The following is a 20,660-nucleotide window of genomic DNA, read 5'->3' on the forward strand; positions in this document are numbered from 1 at the left end:
CTATGAAATGGACTTCTTGGGAAGAGTAACCTCGACCCAAGAGGTTACACAAGATACATACAAATGTAGTAGGCTACATATAAATTCTCTTGTCTACTTATTAAATAACCCTATTGTATAAGCGATAACCGGTATTACATAGTAATTAAGTGATATCGATATCAACACTGGGTGAATCCTCCTTAAGTTCTCATTTTTTAGCTAGCAATAAGAATGAAAGTTTGGCTGGAAAATCACAGTTTGGCTTTATAGTTCACAGCTCCATAAAATAAAGTTTTTCTTCGTTTTTTAAATTCATTTTTACTTGCAATCTATCGAAAGAAGTCATTAGTCCGTCTCTAGTCTAAATGACAGGTCAAATGGAACAGATTATCATGAATTTCTAGCCTGGAGAGGTACCGAATTCTGCGTAGAAGCTTGCAAGCTAAAAAAGTTGAATATTTTTTCACAAGCATTGACAAATAAATCAAAGGTATGCGAATATGTCATTCGTTATCCTGATTGCAAAGCACAAACTTTTAGGATAATTTTCTTACTTTTTTGTAAGACTAATCATCTCACAATCGGTGGAAAAATGGAAATTGATCTCTTTTTTTGTTATTTATTCAACGCATTTGTAATTGTAATTGGATTTGATTTTGGAATTGTCAATCGTTGACATTGTAAATTGCTCAAGCGCAAAATGATCACGTAAAATGTAAATTTTAACTAAAATTTCAAATAATAAAAACAAAAACAAACTGAGATAATTCTCTAGGTTACAATAGAAAAACAAAAAAAAAGCGTTACATAGGAAAATTGATCGTACAATTGAAATGGATCCTGTCATTATCCAATGCGTAGTCCAAGGTTTTAAATTGTGTTTCTACTAACCTCTATGATAGTTTATATAAATCAATAAACAAAAAAAAAAAAAAAAACACCATCAATATGAGAGTTTATGAGTTGAGGAAACTGGAAGTTTGGCTGCAATTTAAATGAATTTGTCAAGCGAATTGACTTTGAGGCCCTTGAATACATATAGTTGACCTCTAAAAATTTTTCCAATGCCCTACTGAGTAGTAGGAAATCTCCATAATTTTTGTTTTTTTAATCTATGTCAACCTTGAAGTGATTTTCCCTTCTGTAAATGGTCAAAGAATTAAGAAAAAAAAAAAAACTGGCGAGAAAAAAAAAACTAAATGAGATCAATGAACGCTTTCAATAGGAAATTGAAAACGAAATCATGATTTTTGATTTTTTGATATTTGATATTTTGTATTTCTTTTTTTGGTTTTTTGTCACATTGGCAGTGCTGATTGTGCTGCTTTTGTTGCTTGTCGCTGATTAGCGATTAACGAGAGCTTCGATACAAGTTGTGTGATTTGTTTTAATTTGAATTGGCGGCAGCCACAGCAACAGAAGCAACAGAAACAGCAGCAGCAGCAGCAACAGCAACAGCAACAGCAACAGCAACAGCAGCGGCGGCGGCATCGATGCGATACATTGACCTAACCAATGCAGAACCTTGAAATTAGCATAAAACGTTGTTGCTCCACATAAGTCCGGCTTCAGCTTGTTTGTGGAGGGGTAAGGGAATGAGGATGACGGCAACGGCCACGACTGAGGGGATGGGGTGCTTTGGCCTCTGATGCTTGCTCTCTTAACACAAACTATAAGGTTTTTCACACACATATACATATACCAAAAAAAAATAAAACAGAAATTAAATTAACACCAAAACTTAAAAATTAAAACGGTTTAAATCCAAAAAATAACAAAATACCTGCTTAGTCGTTTGAAGCAATAATTATCTAGCTAAATATTAAATAACTTGAGTAACCGTAAGCAATCCTTTTTCCAATTAACTCAACTTAATTTGAGCTGTCTAAAAAGTATTTGAATTTTTAGAAAGAGAACATTGGAGAATAAAACAGTGGCAATCAGACATTAAGATGTTTTAAAGAGATGGCCAAAACCCTCTAAGACTCAGCTTGGAAATCATTTTAGCCTTTTCTGATTGAAAATACTTAGCCATTTTTAATGGGACCAAATTTCTTTGGGGTTTTTAGTTTGGTTAAATCTAGTTACCTTAGATTTTGTTCATTTCAAGTAGTCACAAGGTTCTCTTATACCACGCAGAGCAGTTTAACTTTGAGTCTCAGCTGAGTAAGTTTAACAATTTTTAACACCCCAAAAATAATACAAATAAATCTAATACCCTAACGAATCGCGGAGTGCATAAGATATTGTAGTAATTATTTCTTCTCTTCTTTTTTAATTCAAGTATATTTTCTGACTACAATAATGAAAGTGGTAAACTATCGGCAGCGCGCAATTACTATCTTGCGTCACAAGTTGTTCAGGCTTGCGCAGGGATTTGAAAGGGATTGCCATGTTTCGTATAGGCAATTCGTTACCAATTTTTATAAAGTGGAGGAGCTGGAGAAGCACATCAAATGGATGGAGGGTTTCAACGAATTTGCGCCCCAAATGCGTATAAATCATTCAACGAATATGATTGAATATCGAATCAACGGGACCTTAATGACAACAAATTTGCAACAGTATGACAATCTGATTGAATATCTGAACTTGGATTGTTTGGAATTGCCGCGCAAGAAGGCACAATACATGCTGGAGATGCTGAATGTGGCTCGGAATTTGCGCAAACATCATGTGAATAGAGGTCGCGTCTCTGGCTTAACCAATTTACTTGTGGATAGTCTCCTCGATTTGGAAGGGGCCATTGAAAAATTTCACTATTTAGTGTGTGATTTGATGCCATTGTATCATGATCATAGACGTTTTCTGACGTTTTAAGGACTATCCGGATGTATGATGTATGATGAAATAAACTCGATCCGAAAGGCTCATCCATTCACTTTTTGTTGTCCCCTCTTATTTCTCGACTATCTCTCTTTCGTTTCACTTTTTCCCTTTGATTCCAATATTGTTTGTTTCTTTTCCTGCCTGTGTCTGCCTCTGACATCTCTGAGTCATCCGTCCAGAGTCTGTTGGTGGAACATGGCAGTGTGGGGAGGAGGCTAAAACAAGTTCAGGGCTAAAATAGATCTGGCTCAGTCGGGCCATTGACTTCGGCTGAAATCAAAAGCTCTCTTACAAAGCAACTAGGACCAGTGTGAGATGAGATGGACGACCTAAACCCAACAAAACGAACAACGCAGCCAACGACTTTTAGCATTTTACTTGAATACATTTATTTTATTTCATTTTTTTTTGTACTTTTTAATGACCAGTCGGTGGACAAGGTAGACGATCTCAGGTGTGTCTGCGTGTGTGTGTGTGTGTGTGTGTCAGCCAATGAACCTGTGTATGGTGGAAGGAGGATGGGTTAGTGCCGTGGCAATAAAAAAAGAAAAGGGACACTGTGGAGGTAGGCCGCATCAGCAGAAGGAAGCTGCACTCGAATATAAGACAAAACAAAAAAGGGTTACATTTTCGATTATCTACATAAATCACATTGCCAATTCGAATATGAAACCGGATGTTGACCAGTGTGTATTTAGTGAATGCAAAACGGCAATGAACGGATATCGCGGTTGCCTTTTTTGCTTAATGTAACGGTTCTGATTATGATTATGTGCAAACTATACGAGGTGTATACATTTGTTGCATAAGGCTTTTTGCAGTTAAGAAAAATGTTTAAGCGTGAAAAACTGCTAGAGGCAACAAATTGGTTCGAATCTCTTTGTATTTAGTATATGTGCTTTACATGTATTTTTGGAAGTAAAACGAAATTTTATTTGTTAAATCACTCAAACAAAATGCAATTTTTCAGAATTTACTACAAATACTTCTCTGTAGTATTTTGGAAGAACTATCAATGATAAAAAAATGGAGTCTCATTGTCAGATTTTATCTTTTGACATTGATAACATAATAATTGATAATAATCGGCAAACTCTGCGAGTTCTGTGTTAACTTTGAGCTTTAAATACATTTTGATAGGGATTCTCATGCGACATTTATATGCCATGCAGTTTTGTGTGCAGTTACATATACAAATTTAGTCATAAGATTAGTATTAACGCTAAGAAAACAAGCCAAATTAATAAGGAAATGTACATATTTGTCCATTGGAGTAAGACAATTCGTCATAATCGATTCGGATTCGGGTAAATATTTACTTAAGCCACTCGAGATTTTAGTGTTGAAAACTGAAAAAATGTGCTAAAGCTAGATTTCAGTGTTGGCAAATGCTATTTTTTATATGCCGCGTTGTTTGACCGCCCTGGCAGTCAAATATTTTACTCTGAATTATAGAATTAGGGAATATTCGGCTGCTCTGCGAGCCGAATATTGTATTCTGAACTATATTTGTTCTCTAAAATCAAGAAATAATGTAAACTAAACAATATTTTCGTTTGTTGAGAATAGTGCGAACAAAAGTTTCAAAAAGCCCGCATATTCGAGTATCCGAAATTTGGCATCTAGCAACATTATCTCAAAATTTGACAGCTTCTTTTAGCTAAAATCCAGCTAAAAACATGATTTTTCTTGTGTTAATTACACAAAAACTACAAAATAAAGACGCACCTGAGATCGTGCTCGTGGAATTTTTCTCTTTTGTTTGATACCATATTTATATATTTTAGTCGCGCTTTGGGCCCGAGTAACTTAAGCAAATATTTACCATCAATAACATACATACATATGTAATTATAAAAACTCGAACTAAGAACAATAAGACTAAATCAAATCAAGACAAAAGGTCCCAATGTATATGTTATAATAAACTGCATTTGCCATTTTCAAGCCATGGGTCTTATGAACTCTGATGCAGGTGCGAATCCTTAACAATCTGGACAACTGTTGCGGTCGCTGAACCCCATTTATTATGGTTGGGCTTGCGATTCCTCATCCCACCATCTCAATGCGCCCAAAGGGCTAGGCTGGGCTACGCCGATGACGGCGACGGCGACGGCGACAGCGACAGCGACAACACACAACATACAAAAAGATCATTGGCCGCGTTTGACTTGTGCGGTTAAGTGGACAAGGAATGAGGGAAGATGGTTGGGGGAAAGGACATGAACCATGTCAACTCTATACAATGATGCATTGTCGGAGAAGGAATGCTGGATTGTTGGTGAACTATTTATAGATCGATCGAATGTTCAGGTAAAAGGTGGCTACGTGATCAGGGGTCTGAATGTGTTGCTGCTGCTACTAAGGCTGGTCAATAAACCATAGAAAGCTGCGCAAAATGTATAAAAACGGCGACGCATTTCCCCGACCAACTGACCAATTCAACGTATTGACACACAGCCAAAGTTTGTCTAATCAGTTTTCAAAATTGAAACTGCTCATCATCTCATTCAGTCGCATATTTGGAATCGCATCGAAATGGGGCCAGGCAGAGAGCTTGATGGCGAGCGAGAGAGGGCGAGTGCGAGTGCGAGATATAGTCCTCTATGTCTTTTTTTCTGTGTTCTCAGACCGCGTCAGATCGACTCTTATCAATTTTGTTGAGATTTCGTCCACGCTTGTATGTCTACATACGTATACTATACGGTTGCAACAGCATTTTGTCATATTGATATTGTAATTGAATGGGCATGACCTACCTACCTACCTAGATACCCACCTATCATCAGCTACCCCGCCCTTTCCATCCATGGTCATCCAATCTCTTGTCGCACTTCGAAAGCCAACGACACACCCGCGACACGAGAAAAATGTGTCAAGGTAGCTTGGCATGCTTTTGTTTTTTCTTCGTTGTAACCCAATTTTCACACTGAGCACGCCCCAAAGCACAGCGAATATAATTATTATTTTTCTTTTTTATTGACATACACATAAACCTATATGTGTACATATATATATATTTGATTCGTTTACATTCTTTTCTGCCCAACCCGCATTGAAATTGTAGCAATCATCCAAAATGTGATGAGTCCAAGTTCTTCGTTTGTCGTTTTCCATTATTTTATTTTTCGTCTTCCATTAATGGAACATCTCGTGTTCTATTCACTCACTATTAACATATAAAATATCTGGTCAAAGTCCAAGGTTGAACTTTTTGATATTTGACAGGGGTACAAACAAAAAGCAAAAAAGTGTTGTGTATAGGTCGCATGTATCTAATACCCAGTATAGTTCATAGAATCGAGGTAGTATATACTCATATAATAAAAGAGATTTATACAAAAAAAAAGAAAAAACAAATCTGATAGAAAAATACTTATGGGTAGTTTACTAAATTCAAGGGTATCAAAACCCCAATCACACCTTGGGATTTCCAGAAACTTTCCGGCTGATGGGACAATCTTTGTATCTTTTTGTGTCCACTTCAGCCATGCTAAAGTCCTCCGTGTTGACTCCTTCCTCATGTCAGATGTGTGCCAATGGATCCCTGACATGTATAAGGTCATGAAATAACGCAGAAGCTCCAACGAATTACGATTCAATCCAGAAATGGGATTCGAATCGCCCATTGATTTCTCCAAAAAGACAACTGAGTGATAATTGGGTATGACAAAAGCCAAAAATGTTGCTTGGTACTTTAATACTAATTGCTTGGAATTTGTTTCACTATTTTCCCTGACTGTGCAAACTTTGTGTTTCAATCGTTTCTTGCAATGGGGAAAATTGTTCACGCATATATGTACATAGATCGATTACTTCAAAATTAAACGAAATTGATTGAATTACCAAACCAGCATGAAAGAAAGAAAACACCATACAGAGAGACAAGCCAAACGCATGTGTATATGCTATCAAGTGAATAACTGAGTAAAGTCCGTAAAATAAAGGTCAGTAAATGTAACAAGAGATTGAGACACACACATATACACATACACACACATTTATATCTATGTATTACTTGTATTATGTATGCATACATGTTTTTTGGCCAAACCCAAAGGTTGCTTTGGGGTATTTACAACCAAATTCAACTTGGCTGTAACATTCATCAATCACATTAGAATTACGGGGACTTACAATTTGGTTTGCTCTGCTATAAATAGTTTTAGTTTTTGTATCTCCTTTGGTTTTGTTTAGTTTCAATATTAAATGTAAATACGAATGAATGTCTTTTTGCCTTCTAATTAGTTTGCTTTGTTTTTGCTGTTTTACATTTACGATAATTATTTTTCTTTTTGGTCTCGTTTGCACAAAATGTTTGTGTGATTAGCGTACTAAATTAAATACATACAAATTTTTACAAATACACTCGTACCTTGACATCTTTCATAGTATAAGCGAGCGTTCATTTAACCCATCCAAAGTGTCAGGCAGCAGCAATATAAAGAACGTGCTAGCAGCTTCTAGTATCTGATAGATTCTACTTTTTTGTTGTTTGTCATTTCAAAGTTTAAGATAGAAAAAAAAAAAGAATTTACATTTGATCACATTTTCATTTCATTCTCGATTTCATTTCAGCAGCGATCTGCTGGATAGGGGAAAAGGAGTGGAATAAGCGCGGTGAAATCAGAATACATTCCAGCTAGGGTAGCTTGAGGTATACACAATATACATATATAAACCAAGATCTAAACTTAGTATTGACATTGACATAAGAAATACTCTGCATGAATACATTCAAAACGGCAAAGGAGGCGATTGAATAAGCATTTGCATATGGGAGGTCTCAAAGAATGTATTCTATGTGGTGATGAAACGAATACATTTAAATACCTTCGAAATAAAGTAAAGATACAATAAGGCCATGTATAATTACAAGTAAATACACTTACAACTTCGGACTTTTTGCGAAATGAGTAACAATTGAGATGTAGCTAATAGTCACGGAAAAGTTAATCGAATAGCTTAAATGACAACTTTAAGTTTTTAGACAGTAATACAGACCATCATTGAATTCGTTATACCATAAATTTTGAATACACTCAAACATCTTTTTTATATGAATGTATATTCAAAGTGAAAAAATAGTATTATTATTTTGAGCTACTCGAATAGCTAGAATGACAATATCAATTTTGTACACAATTCGAATACTTTCAGTTTCTCTATATTTACTCAATACATTTTGAGTATGCATATATGTCCCATCTGCCATTTTGAATGTATGTAAACATGCAAACCTTTGCCACATATTTATTTTCAGAGTGAAAAAAAAAAACATATTATTCACTTTAACATAATTATTCAAAATATTTGCACTGCCATGGCACAATTATTAAAGACCGAAGTGAATGCTTTCATGTATTCAAGTGAGAATGTAGTAAATGCACTTAACAAATTCCTGTTAAATTTTTCACCGCTTCCGTTTGAATTAAAAGATCAATGTTGTAACCGTTATAAGAATATGTAAGTCCAGGTGAAAATACTGAACTCTCTATCTGTTTCCTTAATTGATTAAAGTACTCAAGGCTGGAGAGCATCACACAATCATGCTGGATGTTGATCTTTCATTGGATAATCCATTCTATTTCGTATTTTTTGAACAAATGCCAGATGGACATGGCTAGATCGACTTGCATATTGATGCTGATCCAGAATATATACTTTATGGAGTCGAAAAAGTATCCTTCTTTATATTACATACATTTTGGCAACTTAAATATAGAATTTCCATTTCTAGGAGCATGGTACAATGATATAAATCTTAATTTACAATTTACCTAATATAAATATTATTATGTATTATGGAGATACATGAAATATAACAGGAATAGTCGGCTCCATGGAGTCAAACTATTATATATAAACTCTAGGTTTATATACTACTTAAATTTATACACATATGTACATTGTTACATGTTACATTTCATTTAATTATGAATACATTTATATATATATTTGTATAAAAAAAAGTCTATTTGGAAGAACTAAAATATGAATTCTTTTAAGTCTTCTAGTTGTCAAAATATTATCAAGTAGACTTTGGGTCTTTATGGTTTTTAACAATTGTGCGTAGGGTTGTTGAGTTGAGTAAATATGAGTTGTAATTGAAATTCATATGTTTTAATCATATCCAGGATACATCGTTTTCAACTTAAAACTACTGTCTGAAAGTGTGGTATTTACTTATCAAGTGTTCTGAGCTTATTATTCTAAAGTAGAGTAAAATGTAAGTTACAAATTTCTTGCAAATTCATAAGAAGAATCAATGATGAATGATGCCTTTGACAGCAGATTTCTACATGTCTATCTGTCCATCTGTCTCCCTGATCTTTAAAACAGAAAATTATGAAAAATTTATAACATTTTCTAGGGTAACCGAGCAAACGCAGCTTTAAAATTTGCATAAAAATGCATAAAGAATGGAAAAAATAAAAACAAAACACCCAAGAAAAAAGATACTCAAATATGTATGTATATATGTATGTATATGAAAAAAAGAGCAAACAGTGCTAAAGTTCTGCCCGATACGGTAGGTAGGAGAATGGTTATTGCAGATCGGTGCGTAGATCTTGATGTGAAAATGTCGCTGCCGCCAGTGAGGCTGCTGTGGCAGTTGTAGTTGCTCATGGCGGCATGGCAGCATGGTGGCATGGTGTTGGTGCTGCTGATGCTGCCGTTGCTGTAGCTTTTGGTGTTGTATTGGTGTTGAAGCCGTCACTGCAGTTCAATGGCCTTTGAGCCATTTTAAGATCAATGCACCATGCCAACAGCACCAACACCAACACCAACACCAACAGCAACACCACCAGCAGCAGCAACAGATCGCTGAGTTGGGAGTTGCTGCTGCTGCTGCTGCAATTGCTACTGCTGCTGCTGTTGCTGTTGTTGTCTGTTGAGCGAATTGAAATCGAACTAAGCGCAAAAAACCTTGCGCATGAACGAATCCATGGACATGGACACACTGTCCGCCTAATCAAAAATGAAAAATAAAATTACAACAACAAAATTCAAAAGCTCGCGGAAATTTTATCGTTGGGGGATTTTTTTTGTAGCTACTTGTTGTTGTTGTTGTTATTGCTAAAAAAAATGCATTTCGAATGTAAAGTGGAGGTAGCCGGCTCAACTCAGTTCGGTTTGGTCCGGCCGCGTGTCTAGCCGGTTGCCGGTTGACAAATTGCCGTCTCAACTTGTTCTGACATTTTTATTTGAGCGTTTTTTGATTTTGTTTTCTTTTTGTATGGGTTTTATTTTTCTTTTTTTTTTGGGTTTTTCTTAATGAATGTGGCAACATTCTAATTTAAATTGCGCGCCACACATTGTTTCGACACCTGCCGATACACACACACACACACACACAGAATTGGTATAGACAATTTTTGCTTATGAAGTCATCAATCTAAAGATTGAAATTCGTCAACAAAAACAAGCAAACAAAAAAGTATTTTCTTGAGTTCTTTTCTTTTTTGCACATACCCACCAAACTCATGTTAAAAAGAAAACGAAAACGAATTTTATTTTCAGATATTTTGACAAATGTAAATTGATCCATTTGCTCTGCCATCTGAGATGTTAAAAGGAGTACATTAGCTTTAGTCCGAAGTTTGTCAATGAATCGAATGTCCAAGAATCCTCTTGGATATATATATATTCATCTATATTACTAGATTTTTATCAAATGTGTGTGCTAGTCATGGGGAATACAAAACCCGAAGAGAACTGTTCGATTTCTAAAACATTTCCGTTCTATGGGAGGGTATCAAGTATAGGATTAACATGATTGCCAAAGGTGCACTTAAATTTGCTTTAGAGTTGCCACGCTAGCTAAAAAAAGTAAGGAAAAAAAAAGGAAATAGGAAAGAAACAAGAGAAATGTAAATTTGTTCCAATTTATCACTGGCAATATCTCCGTGATATGTAAATTTGTTGTGGTAGACCAAAAATTGATATGTGCATTTGATTTAAGTATTTTGAAACCATGTGAAATTGTTTACCGCTTTTGTTGTTGTTGCTGTTTCTGCTGCTGCTGCTACTGCGGCATTGTAACCAAAAACTGCTGTGAAATCAAATTCTAAAAAGGAAATTCCCAGTAGTAAGTGAAGAGCATTGCAGCCGAACGGACGTCGACAATTTCCAGTTGAAGGTGGTCAGACAAACAAAAAATAAAAACCCAAAGGCCAAGTAGGAAAGAGACACAGAGAGAGTGAGAGAGAGAGAGAGAGAGAGTGAGGGGGAGGGGGAGAGAAAGAAACAAAAAAGAAAACAGGATAACAATAGATAAAAGTGGATAATGGAGTCACTTGAGTCCGAGGATAGTTCTTGGTTCAATTATAGTTTGAGCCTCTTACTTGGTCCTGGCTTACTTTTAATTCTAATTATGTGGATTTGCGAGCATCATCATGATAATATTTTGGGTAAAAGACCACCAGGACCTTGGGGTATACCCCTTCTAGGATATTTGCCATTTCTCAATGCCAAGCAGCCACATAAGAGCCTACAAAAGCTAGCTGAATACTATGAAAATGGAATTTTCCAATTACGCATGGGTGGCATTCAGACAGTTGTCCTTTCGGATGCCCAACTCGTGCGTGAGTTTTTTCGCCACGAAGAATTGACGGCACGAGCTCCACTCTATTTAACACACGGCATTATGGGCGGATATGGTGAGTACAATTTTGGCATTCGATTGGATGACTCACTCCTCTTACACTGCTACCCTAGGGATCATTTGTGCTGCTGGCGCTATATGGAAGCATCAGCGGCGTCAGATCATTGATTGGCTAAAGGCTTTGGGCATGAGTCGACGTCCCAGCGAGATGCGTAAGCAACTGGAGCAGCGTATTGGACTCGGTGTCGATGAGTGTGTGCAGGTGAGTGAGCAGCTCAGAGTGACCAACAAAATTCCAAGAATCCAGAAAGCGAAGGTTCTTCAAAAGGAGCTGTCCGCATGGCTACAGTGGTCCACGTGGCCGTACATATCTAAGCAAAAGTAGAAAGTGATTTTTCATCGGCAGTTAAACTCCAGGAGGTTTGCGATATTCCCATTCTAAGAAATGCAAAAATCTCCCTTTTAAATTTTGAAGAAAATGCAAAGCAAATTCTAATCCCTTTTCGTTTCTAGTAAGAAGCAAATTTGCTCAGAAATTTATATACGAAATGTTTTCTTTGTTTTTGCTCCACTGTGACTCTGTGACTGTGTGTGCCTGCTGTTGCTGTTGTTGTTCGGTTGTCTGTTGTCTGGCGTTGCTGTTGCTGTGTGTCTGGGACATTCACTTTCTGTTTTGTCGTTAATGTCTGGACGATGTTGCCGCCGTCGTCGTCGTCGTCGTCGTCGTCGTCGTCGTCGTCGTCGTCGCTGCCGTTGACGCCGCCGCCGCATAAATTTTAAAATTTGCTAATTTGTTCTCTCTGGAAAGAGATCCACTCTTACTCTCTATCTCCATCTCCGATTCTGTTCGAGACACTGATCTTCTTTTTGCTTGGAATTTTGTTGGATTTTTGTTTAAATTCTCGTTTGTTTTCTTTTCTTTTGGTTTTGACTTTTTGTTTTTCGTTGTGGTTGTTGTTGTTGTTGTTGTTATTTTTTGGCTTAGTTATATGCCCGCCAGTTGGAGACGGAAATGGAATTCGATCCGTTGCCTGCTCTACAGCATACACTAGGCAACATAATCAATGACTTGGTATTCGGTTTGAAATATGAACGTAAGGACACGAACTGGTTGTATTTGCAGCAATTGCAGGAGGAAGGTGTCAAGCTGATTGGTGTCTCTGGCATGGTCAATTTTGTGCCATGGCTGAGGCATTTGTCGTTTAATAAAAAGAACATTAAGTTTCTGCTCGATGGTAAGTCAAAGACACACGACATTTACGATCGCATTGTGAACGAATGTGAGAAGCGTATGAAGGAGAATGCGGGTCAGCCACCGCGATGTATCCTTGAGCATTTTCTACGCGAACGCCAACCACACTCGGAGTTGTATTGTCAGGAGCAATTGCGTCATCTTTTGGCTGATCTCTTTGGTGCTGGTGTCGACACGGCGTTGGCCACATTGCGTTGGTTTCTGCTCTACATGGCCTGCAATCCGGATATACAGCGGCAGTTGCGATCTCATCTAAGGCATCTGAGTTCAACACCTAGCCTGGAGGAGCTGGAACCATTGACATATCTGCGTGCCTGCATATCGGAGGTGCAAAGGATACGAAGTGTTGTCCCCTTGGGCATACCGCATGGCACTGAAAAGGACATTAATATTGCCGGCTATCGCATTCAGAAAGGCAGCATGATTGTCTCTCTACAATGGGCCATTCACATGAATCCCAAACATTGGCCACAGCCCGAAGAGTTTCGTCCGAAGCGTTTTCTCAACGATGAGGACGAATATGTGGCCCCCGCACAATTTATACCATTTCAGAATGGCAAACGTATGTGTCCAGGTGATGAATTGGCTCGCATGATGTTAACCCTATTTGCCGGACGTATTCTAAGGAAATTTCAACTAGAAATGATCCACGATTATGCTGATATGAATATGGATGGTGAATGTGGCATAACTCTAGCACCAGCTGCCTACAAATTGAAGTTCATCAAAGTAGACGAAGAGCCTATGAAATAACTTAAACCAGGAGCAGGAAAAGAAAATATCTCTACATTTGATTTCAAGACAATTCAAAACATTGTTCCTACTGTTCTGTGGCCTTTTAATACAGTTTTTTTTTTTTAATCTATTAAAGCTTAACGTTAAAATAAAATATATGAAATAGGTTTGAGATAAAAATTTTGAATATTTCAAGTCGTCAAATATTTGGTTTAAAAAAATGTTGCATACTTCTCAGCACTTGGATATGTAGCAGAAAATGTAAGCGAAAGTTTTGTAGGTAAATGATGATTAAGAAGAGTTAATTAATTGTTTCCGTATGAAATGTTTCAATAAATAAATATTATTATTATTTACTTCAAAAAACACAAATTAATATTTGTTAGTCCTTTTTGCTCATATGGGATTGGAAGCGTTTGGTTCAACAATTGAGTTGCATAACATTCAAATGCCGCATATCAAAAATAAATATACATATAAATGTATAACATTATTCATACAAAATAGATAGTTTTTAATTCATACGGTGGTTCAGAAAAAGAAATGAAGAAATGGAATCCAATAAGAGACGACATCTACACATATATCTATGTAAGTATGTGTTTAGTTGCTTATCTTGAGTACTATTACTTAATCAATTAATTTGCGGCTCCTCAGCTCACATATATAAGCAAAACACACCCACAAAAAAACAAGGAAAATACAAATATATTGAAACCAATAAAATGAGCTGAAAAATTGTTCCCCTTTTTTCCCTACGCAGTCTAAGTGGATTTGTTTTTTTAATTATTAATAATTATCTGATTAAGTGTAGAGTATTGCTTGGATGTTATGAACGAATTATTGATTGGTTACTTAGACTGATCTTTTAAATTGATACCCTATAAAACGTATTCTTTTTCTTACATAGTGAAATAAAAATAATACTTTAGAATCAAATTTAAAATTTTTAAAATTATTTTCAAATTCGCATATTTCGCATAAAATTAAAATTAAAAATTTAAAACTTTGTCCCGAAAGATTTGCCACCAAGGTATAGCTATATACTTATATATTTGAAAGCCCAAGAAGAGTTAATTTTGAAAATTTTTTTCAGAAAGATCAGTTAATACTGATGATTGGGGGTTTATTTATCTGAAAGTACATATATTTAATTAGATGTTTATCGTTTTTTTGTCACTCCTTCCAAAAAACACCCTTCGCTATGAGCTAAGGAGTTTTCAATTTTTGTGATTCTGATATGAAAAATGATTATGTAGCTGAATACTAAAATACAGTTCTTTCTCATAATCGATTTTAAAAATATTGATTTTTATCAAAATGACAGACGCTCCAAAAATTGAATACTCTTGCGACAATAAAGTGTTTTAAAAAACTTAAGGACATCGGCTTAGTAGTTTTGGGAAATTTATGTGAATTGATTTAAGAAATATGATTTGGAAAAAAATCGGGCTTAGGCTTTAAAATTTCAGCAGTCGCTTACACACACTTCGACGTGGCCTTACAAATTAAGCCATATATCGGATCATTTTTATCAGATTTGGTAGAAATTTTGAAGAAAATATACTGAATATATTTTAATGTACATTCGTAAAATGCAGCCATTTAAAAATATACTTCTTTGAAGTTTTCAGGTATATATAATTAATTAATTACTCACTTTGCTTTACAAAAAAAGGATTTTTGTCTATTGATCTGGGTAAAAACCAATAAATTTATCAAACTTAGTTCTCTATTTAACGTGGGAGGAGGTTGTGAATCCTTTTTTGTCAAGTAGAAATTAAATAATATTTGAAACCTAAAAGAAGACCAGATGTAGAACAACTTTTGCAGTTTTCAATGATTTTTCGATTTGATGATTTGAAGTGTATATCAAATCGACAATTAAAATAGATCTTTTAAATTTACTCGCTTCCTTAAGAATTCATTGCCAAGTTTATGTCAAGTTTAATGTCCATAAGTGAAGGAACTGATCCTCGAGGAGTTGTATCGAAGATTTAGTTAAAGGATTTGCCAGGCGCCTGAATCAAATTTTGTTCTACTTCTCGTTCTAAGTCATTAAAATATATACATATTGAGTTCAAGTCCATTAAGAAATTAAACGAATTTTTGTGATTTCTGTTGGAAAATTTGTATTTTTATTTTCTTATTTTCATTTTGTTTTAAAAAAATCTCATTAATATTTCATATTTAAATTATTTTAAAAATTTGTTTATGCTTACTTATTTATTTATTTTTTTATGTGTGTTTGTGTGTGTGTGTATGTGTTTGTGTTTTTGTTTTTTTTTTTCAATTTTAATTTATATGAATTATATACCTAAGACTAAACCACAGTTTGTTTTTGTTGGATTTGCTTAATAACTTATGGGCTAGTAGGGGGTAGGAGGGGAGGCGGGGCAAAAAAACAATGTATCATAATAATAATAACTAAGTGAACAAAATTGTGCAAAAATTAATGCATCAGAATAAGGTTCGGCTATTAATTAAGGGGAAGAGAGGGATTTGTGGGGGGGTGGGGCTTAGAACTAGAAATTTATCAACTATATTGAACACAGCTTCTTTTGGGGTTGATAGAATAGAATTTGTTTGTTTGTGAGAAAAAAATTGTAATTACTCGCATTCTCATATGATTTAGGTAAATGCTAAATAAGATTTAAGCTAAAATTTAAGCTAAAAAAACTGAGTTTAGGAACAAAACCGTGCTCTGGGACATCCCGGGCATTGGTTGGTTGTTTTACTTTTTGTTTGTGGATTGTGTGTGTGTGTTTGCCTAATTGGAGCCCACGTTTCGCACATGATGCGGTTCACTGGCCGTCGGTGCCAGGGGTCGACGTTTCAGGCAGACCTTGAAGGCCTCAGGTGTGATAGTGGCACCAACATTACCCTTTAGACTCGGCAACGGTTGACCCTCTGGCAGGGCAATGTCAAAGCAATGCATGAACGAGGCGAAGAAGAGGAACAGCTCCATGCGGGCCAGCACATCGCCGAGGCACATTCGTCGCCCGACACCGAATGGTATGAAATATTCAGGTTTGCGCACTTTACCCGTATCCGTATCAATGAATCTCGATGGCCGAAACTCTTCGGGCTTCTCCCATAGATTGGGATCCATGTGTACGCTATTGATGAGGGGAATGACATGTGAGCCGGCCGGTATGGTATAACCATTTAATTCCACATCTCTAAAGATTCAAAAAAAAGCAAAAAGATGAGGGGAGATATGTATTAGTATATATGTATGTATTACTTATCAGTTATCAAACTGGGCCAACTGATTTTCGTGTGTGTGTGTGTGTGTGTGTGTGTGTGTGTGTCAGTTTGCAAGTGCATTCTGTCCATTACACATGTGCGATGATGATTTTTATGTGCAACAGATGTGAATGAACCGAACGATTTGCGTAAATTTGCGTCAGAGTGCGTAAGCACTCTATGGAACGTGCGCTAATCGTTCGATGCTGATAAGCCACATGCTAGTTAGAGTTAGTTAGTTTCTGTTGTTGTTGTTGTTGTTGTTGTTGGACCAAGCCCCTCCCCCCACCATCCTAACGACCCCTTGGAGCTGTGAGCTTACCTTGTAGGCGAATGCGTTGTGGCCAATGGCACAATGCTTGAGCGACGCATTGATTCAAGTATTGTTGATTCGGTCAGGGGTAAATATTGCAAGTCCTCAATTGTTGGCAAACGATGACGTCCCACAACCTGATCGAGCTCGTCTTGTACGCGACGCATTTCCTTTGGATTACGCAACATAAACACATTAATCCACAATAATGTGGTCTTAATTGTCTCCATGCCAGCTGAGAACAAGTCAATGATCACTTGAACCAATTGCTCTTCTGCAAATCAATCACAAAACAAAAGGAAACCAAAATACATCATACTAGTTATAGCTATAGAACAAACGATTCCCCAACCATAATAGGGCTATATGTATGTATGTAATTTTGTTTGTTTTTTTCTTTGTTAAGTGCTTACCATGATTTTTGCCATCAAAAAGCTCTGCTTGGGTTCCTTCGGCCTTTGCCTTCTCAATTTCCAATAGATAATAATCAACCAAGTCACGGACATTCGTTGGATCAAATGTACGCTTATGATCATCAATAACATCCTGATAGAATTTTTGCATCTCGGCACGATTCTGGGCAATCTTATTTTTGGCTGTCGATATGCTTGGAAAGCATTGCATTGTTGGTATATAATCGACTGTATGAATTTCACCAAACAGACGCATGCCCTCCTCAATTAAGAAATTGAAACGACGAAATTTCGGATCGTCGATGCTAAAACGTGTCGACATCATTAGACTGCAGATGACATTGCTGACTGCCACGGATATGACAGGTGACATATCAATCGGCTGGCCATCGCTGGCATGTAAATGGCCAATAAATTCATGAACTTCCGTCTAAAGTTGAAAAAATCAAAGAGAAAAAAAGGGAAAACAAAAAATATAGAAAATGGAGCCAATACAAAATATAACATACAGTCTCTGTGTGTGTACGTGTGTGTGTGTGTGTGTGAGATATACAAAACTTGAACTTACCATAATGCGTTTCTGCATTTGCTGCTTGCCATTGCCCATGTAGGTCATGCCAAATTGCCGTAGTTTGTCGTGCAAGAAACGACGCTGATCCTTCCACAGTTTCCCTGTGCTGTTAATAATGCCTAAGCGAGTGGGAGAGAGATAGAGATACACCAAAATTAATTAAACTTAATTGAGGTAGGCTAAAGGAGTTTCGTTGTGGTGACCGAAATACCACACTTAAAGTAAAAGAAAAAGAAATTCCCTCTTCTTATCATCATCATCATCGTCATCATCATTATCAGCATGGAAATAAAAACTTAAGCCGACAAAAGAAATGAAGGTAAAAATTACAAAAAAAAAACCTCAAGAAACAAAAAAAAAAACAAAAAATCATCTCTCCAGCAAGTTTGCGTATTAAATATTTTGTTGTTTCTGTTTTTTTTTTTTTTTAATTTAATTGCATTTGTGCATATTTGCTCAAGCCAGAAAATCAGATAATGGGCAGAAATTTACAATTTATTTTTACTTATTTACTATATATATAAGTACATATATATAGTATATGGGTGTATTTAGTTGGTTGGACTTGGGTACAGACCAGATGCCGTGATATGTTTCAAGCTTAGCTCAGCAATATAAATATCAGCAAATGTTAGTTGTTTTCCATAGTAAACAGAGTAGTAATAGTAAAACGAAAATGATAATGCAAATTCGAGGGGGTGGGAAATTTCTAAAACTTTTATTGGCGTCAATTTCACCAATTAGTGTTTGTGTGTGTGTGTGTGTGTGGGGAAAGGGGAAAACACTCACCATAGCCATTTAGGGTTTGCATGAACGGCGTATCCGGTCGTCCTGTGAACTCCTCCCGGCGAAAGCACTCACGTATCATTTTATAATCACTCATAACAACTGTCAATTGACTGCCCAGGCGTGTGGAAAAAAGTGAACCATATTGCTTGGCCAGCTCCATGAAACGTGTGTGCTTCTCATTGCCCATGAAGAGCAGATAACCGATAACGGGCAGACCCCAGGGACCGGGCGGTAATTTGCGTAGCTCACGGTAATGCCTTAATAGCCATTTCATAAAAATGATCAATACCAGAAAGCTGAAGAATACCATCAGCATATGCTGGGCATCCTTTTGGGAGTCCTGTTGTTCAATTTGTAATTGCCGTAGCAAAAATTTTATAAGGTACGAATCGGTCAGCATTTTTATTTGATTATTAATGTTTGTTTGGATTTTTAAAGGGTTCTTCTTGTTGTTGATTGTGTTGTTGTTGTTGTTGTTGTTGTACCAATTGTGTTTATATGTGTCTTTTTATCTAAAGGCCATTGATCACTTATTGTTTGTTATGAGGCGCAAAAAAAAAAAAATTAATATTTTAGAATTTTTTTTTCTTTCTCTGTTGTTATTTATGGATGTTGGTTTTTTTTTTAGGGATTCCACGTCGAAAGCAAAAAAAAAAAAAATAATAGTTTTACTTGTTGATTTTAGTTTTTTTTTTTTTTTTTTTTTTTTAAAGCCGTAGTGTTTGGTTTGTTGGTAGTATTATTATTATTACTATTATATATATTTTTTGTGTTTATATATATATTTAGTTTTATTTTTTTATTTTTGTTTATTTGCTCGATTGCTGGTTGCTCGGTAGGTGGCGGGCGCCGGAGACGATTTCGCGTCGAGCGTTTATAGTTTTCGACTAATGGCTCGATCGTATGTCCTTGCCACTTTTATAACAAAATCGGGCCGGGCCGCGCGTGCGAGCTCAGCGCGCAAGCGAGCGAGCGAGTGAGCAGAGCCAAGCGCAAGCCAAACGAGTGATAGTAGGTGATCGTCATCGTCATCGTCATATTGTCGTCGTCGCTGCGTTTGCTTCACTTGCTTGCTCGGTCTCGGCCTCAGTCTCAGCCTCGGTCTCCGTCTCCGTCTCGGTCTCAGTCTCGGTGTCGGTCTCTGTTTTCTCGTGTCTCTTGGTCTCTTAACTCAAGCTCAAGCTCAAGTGGCTCAAAGCTTCGAGCGTTAATTTTTTCTGTGGGGGGGTGGGGGCAGCGCAGTCAGCAGAGCTCAACCCGCTGCTCAGCCCAGTTTGAAGACCGACCATCTTCTCCACTTCTTTACCATATATGTGTGTGAGTGTGTGTGTGTGTGTGTGTGTGATTTTCACTCAAACATGTTGTCAGAGCTTCCCTCTTTATCTCTCCCTTATTCGCTCTCTCTCTATCTCAAACATGTTTGAGATAAATTTGAAAATTTAGCTTCTCTGTTTATATGTTATATTTGGATTATACGATTTTAACTCAAGAGAATTATTGTATGGTTTTCGGTTTCTTTTTCGTTTGTGTGTTTGTGGTTTGTGTTTTTTGTTTTGTTTTTGGTTTTCGGTGTGATAAGAAGATCGAGATTAAAAAACAATTTTGAAAGCGGAAGCTGAAGCTGCAAATGCAACAACTGATCTGATCGGATCGGTTCGGATCTGTCGGAAATCGACTTTAGTCCAAAAATTTACATTTTAGGTCAGGGAAAATGCATTAAATCTATATAAAAGACAGCAGCTAACTAAATGGTTAACTGACTGACCAACTGACTAGCTGACTAACTAGCTGACTGACTGACGTCACAAATAATTATAATTATAAATGAATTCTGCAGAAGTTTCTGTTTTGCTTTCAATTTCATTTTCGGTTATGGGTTTTTGTTTGTTGTTGTTGCTGCTTTGGTTTAAGGACAAGTT

At 36.5% G+C, this 20,660-nt stretch overlaps 3 protein-coding genes across 3 annotated transcripts; 2 read left to right on the forward strand and 1 right to left on the reverse strand.

The window, feature by feature from the left end:
- The first annotated feature begins 2,100 nt into the window (after positions 1-2,100).
- Positions 2,101-2,863, forward strand: LOC124460477. The gene is made up of 2 exons (XM_047011349.1): positions 2,101-2,148; positions 2,267-2,863. The coding sequence occupies exon 2, from the start codon at positions 2,287-2,289 to the stop codon at positions 2,800-2,802; it is 516 nt and encodes a 171-aa protein (XP_046867305.1). The 5' UTR covers positions 2,101-2,148; positions 2,267-2,286; the 3' UTR covers positions 2,803-2,863.
- An 8,169-nt stretch (positions 2,864-11,032) lies between these two features.
- On the forward strand, positions 11,033-13,558 carry LOC6648608 (cytochrome P450 306a1). The gene is made up of 3 exons (XM_002071783.3): positions 11,033-11,474; positions 11,533-11,681; positions 12,405-13,558. Exons 1-3 carry the CDS (start codon positions 11,102-11,104, stop codon positions 13,422-13,424), a joined length of 1,542 nt encoding a protein of 513 aa, XP_002071819.1. The 5' UTR covers positions 11,033-11,101; the 3' UTR covers positions 13,425-13,558.
- Positions 13,559-15,665: 2,107 nt separating this feature from the next.
- LOC6648609 (cytochrome P450 18a1) lies at positions 15,666-19,318 on the reverse strand. Its single transcript, XM_002071784.3, has 5 exons — positions 18,742-19,318; positions 17,950-18,071; positions 17,382-17,811; positions 16,978-17,242; positions 15,666-16,588 (listed from the first exon to the last, which is right to left on the reverse strand). Exons 1-5 carry the CDS (start codon positions 19,139-19,141, stop codon positions 16,177-16,179), a joined length of 1,629 nt encoding a protein of 542 aa, XP_002071820.1. The 5' UTR covers positions 19,142-19,318; the 3' UTR covers positions 15,666-16,176.
- Between the last annotated feature and the right edge of the window lie 1,342 nt (positions 19,319-20,660).

This window comes from Drosophila willistoni (assembly GCF_018902025.1).
Source record: "Drosophila willistoni isolate 14030-0811.24 chromosome XL unlocalized genomic scaffold, UCI_dwil_1.1 Seg141, whole genome shotgun sequence".
NCBI classification, from domain to species: Eukaryota; Metazoa; Arthropoda; class Insecta; order Diptera; family Drosophilidae; genus Drosophila; species Drosophila willistoni.